The sequence below is a fragment of the Myotis brandtii genome, unplaced genomic scaffold, assembly GCF_000412655.1.
Source record: "Myotis brandtii unplaced genomic scaffold, ASM41265v1 scaffold1064, whole genome shotgun sequence".
NCBI classification, from domain to species: Eukaryota; Metazoa; Chordata; class Mammalia; order Chiroptera; family Vespertilionidae; genus Myotis; species Myotis brandtii.
Window position 1 is genome coordinate 494,839 of NW_005353602.1, and position 6,195 is coordinate 501,033.

The 6,195-nt window shown below is 59.0% G+C and overlaps 1 protein-coding gene and 1 long non-coding RNA gene across 2 annotated transcripts in view; one reads left to right on the forward strand and one right to left on the reverse strand.

Annotated features, from left to right (window-relative positions):
* LOC106726404 lies at nucleotides 1–812 on the forward strand. The gene is made up of 2 exons (XR_001362475.1): nucleotides 1–43; nucleotides 691–812. It is a non-coding gene; the product is annotated as an uncharacterized LOC106726404 (long non-coding RNA).
* Nucleotides 813–3,865: 3,053 nt separating this feature from the next.
* DTX1 (deltex 1, E3 ubiquitin ligase) overlaps nucleotides 3,866–6,195 on the reverse strand; it is a 30,484-nt gene continuing 28,154 nt past the window's right edge. Inside the window, exons 8-11 of the mRNA XM_005857040.2 lie at nucleotides 6,135–6,191; nucleotides 5,884–6,045; nucleotides 5,698–5,787; nucleotides 3,866–5,096 (exon numbers count right to left, since the gene is read on the reverse strand). Coding sequence (XP_005857102.1) covers nucleotides 4,872–5,096; nucleotides 5,698–5,787; nucleotides 5,884–6,045; nucleotides 6,135–6,191 — 534 coding nt within the window. The 3' untranslated portion in view covers nucleotides 3,866–4,871. The remainder of the gene's footprint in view (nucleotides 5,097–5,697; nucleotides 5,788–5,883; nucleotides 6,046–6,134; nucleotides 6,192–6,195) is intronic.

Below are 6,195 nucleotides of genomic sequence, written 5' to 3' on the forward strand. Positions count from 1 at the left end.
CGCGGCGCGCGCTGGACCTGCTGCCTCCAGGCGGAGCTCTCAGGTGAGGGGGCAGGGCGGGCTCAGGCTCCGCCCTCCCCACCTGCCAATCAGCTGTCTGGGCTCGCTGAGCAACATCAGGCCCCTCAAGGGTGGAATGCGGCTGATAACCGGCCTCCCTCCTACGGTTTTGTGAGGATTAAATGTGGGGTATGATCCTGTAAGCACCCACTTCGCACCAGGCATCTAGTGGTCCACAGACAGGCGTCAGGCCTGCTCTCAGGGAAGAAAAGCGAATAACCAGACACTTGTAATACAGCTTCCTAAGTGCCAAGACGGGGCTTTGGGACTCCAGAGGACGGGCAGGAGATCAAGGAGGGCTTTCTGGAGGAGGTGCTGCTTAGATGTGACCTGAGAAGAGTAGGAGTGGAGCAGCGAAGCTGGGTTCAGGGATGGGGTAAGGAAGGATGTTGCAGGCGAGCAAAGGCCTGGACTGGAGGCAGAGAGGGCAGGAAGGTTAAAAGGCTCCATGTGGCTGGTGCCTAGACTGTGGGAGGCTGGAGAGAGGTGAGGCCAGTGCTCTGCTGGGCGAGGGTGGAGGCAGAGGGGCTTGAAGTAGAGGCAGAAGGGGCAGGGGTTGGTGACAGCCTGCCTTGGGGGCTAATGGAGGGGCGGGTGAGAGGGGTTATGGATGACACTGTGTCCCCTCAGCTGCCGGTTGCAGCCACACACACTCGGCTGTCACCCTGGGAGACTGGAGTGACCCCCTGGATCCCGATGCTGAGACGCAGATGGTGTATCGGCAGCTGCTCCTGGGACGGGACCAGCTCAGGTGGGTGCCCCCCCCCCACCCACTTCACCCCCAGGACCAGCTGGGCCAGCTGCCCACTGAGGCCTCCCCTACTCATCTAGTCATTCTTTCCATGCGCATCAGCTGAGGGTGGGGCAGGGGGTGGGGCCAGCTCAAGGTGAGGGTGGGGAAGCACCCTCGGGTGGACCCTCATCCCTGGATCTTAGCATCTTCTAGTACCTGGGGCTCCAGAGACCGTGGCTGTGCCCCTTCCCCTTCCTGGTCACAGGGTCATTGTTATCCAGCGACAGACATTTGTTCCAACTCATTGCAGAGTGGGTGCTGCAGCTGGCCTTCGTGGGTTCAAATCCTGGCCTGGCCACATGCTGGCTGTGTGGTCTTGGGCAAGTTGCTTACCTTCTCTGTACCTTAGTTTCCTCTTTTGGAAACGACGGTTAGTAACAGTACCCACCTCATGGGGTTGTCCTGAGGATCAAATGAGCTAATACAGGTAGAGCCCTGTGTAGCTGCCGGGCCACATATAGATAGCTTTCGATAAATGGTAACTATTGTGATGCTGTGCAGCCTTAGGCAGGTTATTTACCTCTCTGTGCCTCAGTGATCATCAGTAAACGGAGGTAATAGGAAGCACCTACCTCAGATCCTTTTTTGTGGTAATTGAATAAGTTAACCCATTGAAGGGCCGAGAACAGTGTCTGGGACTCTATAGACCAGTGGTTCTGTGGTTCTCAACCTTATGGCCCTTTAAATACAGTTCCTCATGTTGTGACCCAACCATAAAATTATTTTCGTTGCTACTTCATAACTGTCATGTTGCTACTGTGATGAATCGTCATGTAAATATCTGATATGCAGGATGGTCTTAGGCGACCCCTGTGAAAGGGTCGTTTGACCGCCAAAGGGGTCGCGACCCACAGGTTGAGAACCGCTGCTGTAGACACTGGCTGTGATGAGGATGTGGGTGGTGCTGGTTAGTGAGAACCTGAACATCTCCTGCAACCAGCAGAGAATCCCTAAGGCAGGGCTCAGCCTTGTCTTTCTCCCTCTCAATTTCTAGGATGAAATTCCTGGAGGATTTCAACATGGATTCAAGTCCGGAGGCAGACATGGAGGACTCCGGTGCCATGGAAGGTAAGGGTCAAGTTAAGGCGGTCCCTTTCCTTGGCGTGCTCTGACACCTCCCACAACCTGCGAGTACATCCCTGAGACCTCCAAGCCCCTCTCCCGTATCCACCAGCAGGCCCAAGGCTGTGTGTGTGGGTTCTAGTCCCTTTAAGGATTCTCACGGCACCAGGCAAATCTGGAGCCCGAGAAAGCCACTGGGTGTGGGTTCTGGCAGCCTGCCCTGCCCTGGCTAAGCCCTTGGGGCCCCCTTGCCTCCCTCCCAGGGGCCTGTCCCGATGCCCTGGCTGGGCAGAGAGAAGCAGCGGCCCGCCTGCTGGAGGTGCTGGAGGACCTGGATCGAGCCCATGAGGAGTTCCAGCGGCAGGAGCAGAGGAAGGCGGTCTCGGGTCCCCGCGGGCCCTGAGGAAATGCCACAGGCAGCCTGGGAGAAGAATGAGGAGCCACTGGGCCTGTTTCAGTGCACCCTGGCCCAGGAGTCTCCTTGCGGCTGTCCTGTACCTTCTTCATCGATGCTGAGGCTTCTGGAGACCTCCTAGTTCCACGTGCTCTGAGCCCAAAGCCTGGCGCGTGGAGGCAGGGGCCAGCCTCGCACTGAAGGAGTCTCACTCTCTGAGTTGACTGGGTTGAGGCAGACTGGAGTGGCTGGGATAAGGAACCTGACTCATTTGGCTCAGCCTGAGGTCTCTGCTTCACGGGACCGGCCTCTACCCACCCCACTGAGGCTGCTGGATACAGCTGTACCTGAATCCCTCATGCCCATGTGGCCTTGTTGCCCCAGGCAAGCACTAAACGGGCTCAGCCCTTCCTGTTTTCACGTCTGCCAATCACTGTACCCGCACTGATCCTCCTGAGCCGTGCCCTGGGCGGACGGTCCTAACCACAAGCTTCCAGAATCAGGTGCCTGAGGAAGAACAGGCTGGGAGCGCAAAGTGCAAGGCCCAGGACAGACCCTGGGAGTCTGGGACACCTTCAGCCAGGCTCCTTTCCCCCTTTGAGCCTCAGTTTACCCTGTATAAAACGAGGAGGGAGTGACTTAGAAATAGCTCAGGAACCAGGGAGGAGTTTCTCAGAGTGTGGCCCCCAGCCTCCCCTCCCCGCGGGGTGTCTGCTAGAAATGCAGCTCCCTGGGCTGCACCGGGATCTACTGCATCACAACCTGAAGGAGTGTGGGTGGGAGGAGTCAGGATTCTTAACAAGCTGCTCAGGTGACCTGGATGATCATGGGATTTGAGGATCACGGGGCTGGGCGATTTTACCTATTAGAGTTTGGGGTGAGAGCCTGTTGAAGAATGAATCCCAGAGGATAAAATGTTTGGAAACACCCAACGGGCAGACCTAATAGGGCCTCCAAGGACTCTGGTTTTGTGTGACTATAGGGTGGGGCAGAAACTGAGCCTACCTGAATTGGGAGGTGGAGCAGGATGCAGCGCTATCCCATGTGTGGCCAGCAGGGGTCGCTTGGAGCCGCAGCACCCACAACAGCCACCTGGGCATTCCTGGCTGTTGCAAACGCCCGATCAGAAGCTTGTTGCAGATCCTGGGATTGGCTCTTCCCTCGGTAGACAGAACCTGGCCCTCCTCCTCCAGGGCAGAGACTGGGGTTCGGAGGTACCAAGGAGCTGGTCATGCGTCTCCCAGCTTTCTCCCATACTTTCCCAGAGGCGCTGAGCTCCCAGCCGAGCCCCTCATTCCTAGTAATTGTACCAGGGAGCACTGTGTGCATTGCTTGGTGCCCCTGCCCGAGAACAAACCTTAACCTCTATCTTCTCGGGTAGGTCTGCCTCTGCTACCATCACACCCTCTGCCCCCGGACAAGAGAATTATGGGGACCCTGCCTCGCCAGCTGCCCAAGGCCAAGAGGGGCAACGGTCCTAGGGTCGTCATTTGTTGCAAGGTCCCCAGGAACAGAGCTGCCCCCCGCCCTCCTTCCTTGGCAGGAAAAGACGGGGCGAGGAGGAGAAAGACCGTTTATTTCTCCACCCACAGTGGGACTGGTAGGTTTTCAAAAGAGCGATCACTGGCGTCCCTTTAATTCTTGGCTGACTTCCACCGTGGCAGCCAATCAACAGAGGCGGAGCTGGTGAGTTGCCTGGGCAACAGGCCCCTGGTTGGTGGAGACCATCAGCCACCCCACTGCCCACTTCCAAGTAAGGGAAATGGACGCTCTGCTCTCGTCTGCTTTTCCAGACCCGCTGGCTTAAGCCAGGCCTCCTCGCCTCGCTCCCGAAGCCAGAAGCCCCGGCCTTTGGGTCTCGACATTGGAAACGAACGACTTGGTGGAGAGGATGGGGTGGGAGGAAAGGAGAACAGCGCCTTTATCTGGGACAGACATAGGCCTGGGGATGGGAAGGGCGGAGGAGGAGGTCAGGGTCCTAGAGGATGAGGAGACACGAGCACAAATGATACCTCTAGGCCCCCTCTCTCTGGCTGGCCCCTTTGCAGAACTGCTCAGGGCAGAGATGGTGACACAGACGGGGTCAGCAGAGCTCCCCAAGGGTCCCCTTCTCCCCCAGGAGCCCCAGCAGGTCCCTACGTGCTTGACCGGAATCCTCCTGCTGGCAGACAAGCTTGTACGGACGGAGGTGACAGACACACACGGGATCCACATGGAGTGTCACAGGGGTCTTCTGTCTCTTCCCCCCCAGATTGGGGGCAAGTAGAGGCACGTGGGTGTGCGTGCATGTGTTCAACAGGACACTGTTTGTGTGAGGGGTGGGAGGGAGGTCGCTGTGGTCTCTGGTGCTCTCCCTGCGACCCTCCCAGAGTTGGAGCTGGCCGGCCTGCCGTCTTCCCATCATTCCCAGTGGCCACCAGCCAAATGTCCAGAGCGCTTCTGGCTTCTTCCACAGGCTCCTCCCCAGCCCTGAACCTGGGCCACCAGGAAGACAGACCTGGTGGAGGGAGGCCTGTGCTGGGCCAGGGGCAAAGCAGGAGGGACCGTGGGCAGCCTGGGGCCTCAGGCTTTGGCCGTGGCCTCCGACACGCCCTGGGCTGTGAGCTCGGCCAGCACGTTGTCTAGGTAGCTCGCGTCCGGGTAGCCGTGGCCCGTGAGGTTGGATCCGAACTCGGTCTTGTGGTGGATCTCGTTCCACACCACGGTGTCCGACTCGCCCGTGGTGTTGGACGTGCCGATGGTGAAGATGAGCCTCCGCTCCCAGGCGGTGATGAGCAGTCGCAACACCTGCAGAGCCGTGTGGTGGGCGGGGTCATAGGCAGCCCCGCCCACGGCCCCCTCTAGCCCCGCCTCCCCTCCCTGCCACACTGTGGCTCCAGGAGGCCCCCTGAGCCCAGCAGGAGGCCCTGTGGCTGCTGGCTTGGCAGTTTCCTTCCCTGGACTGACTCATTCCAAGTTATCTGCCTGTTTCTTCTGGGGTGAAGGGAGGGCCTCAAAGCGATGGCCCTCTGCAGCTTGGTTTGGACCCCACACTATGTGACTTCGTTGGCAATATTTAAAAACCTGCAGATTTCACATGAAAATCAGCATTTCTGGCTTCTCCCGAAAAATAATAAGTAGAAGCAGACACAACACCTATAATGTGGTGGTGAAAAGCCTGGACTGCTTGGGTTCAAATACAGGCTCCACCACTTACTGGCTGTGTGACCTTGGGCAAGTTACTTGCCCTCTCTGAGGCTGTTTCTTTATCCGTAACATGGAGCCAAGACCTTGACCTCTGCAGTGCCTGGCAGGGCTAGACGCACACTAGGTGGTCCCGGGCCTGCTGGTGTGGGAGGAGTGTGAGAGCAGGCCCTGGCCCACAGCCCTGCAGCCTCACGACACCCACCTTCCGGCCTTTCTCGTTGTTGGGCAGATAGCAGTGGCGCGGGAAGCCTCTGGCGGTGAACTTCTTGCCTGGATTGGGGTGCTCAGGGCCCTGCGGGAAGGAGCAGCAGGGCTGGAACCACAGACAGGAGTGGGGGGCCTCTGGAGGGGTCGGAGGAGTTGGGGTCAGGGGTCCGAGGGGGCTCACCTGGATGCCTGTGGGGATGTCATAGACAATGCGGATGGTCTGGGTGTCCGCGAAGCCAGGCAGCGAGTGGGGGATGAGGTGGAACTCCATCTTCCCGGGGGGCTGAGTGCCCGTCTTCTCCCCGTAGATGGCCTTGCAGGTGGGGCACTGCAGGCTGCCGTCCTGCAGCAGGGGAGGCTGGGTGAGGTCCCCGAGGCCCCGGCTCCACGGGGCTCCCTCGCCAGCCCCCCACGCACGGTCCCCCAGCCCACCTTGTTGCCGTTGGAGTACATGGCCACCAGGCACAGCAGGTGGTACATGTGGCCACAGCGG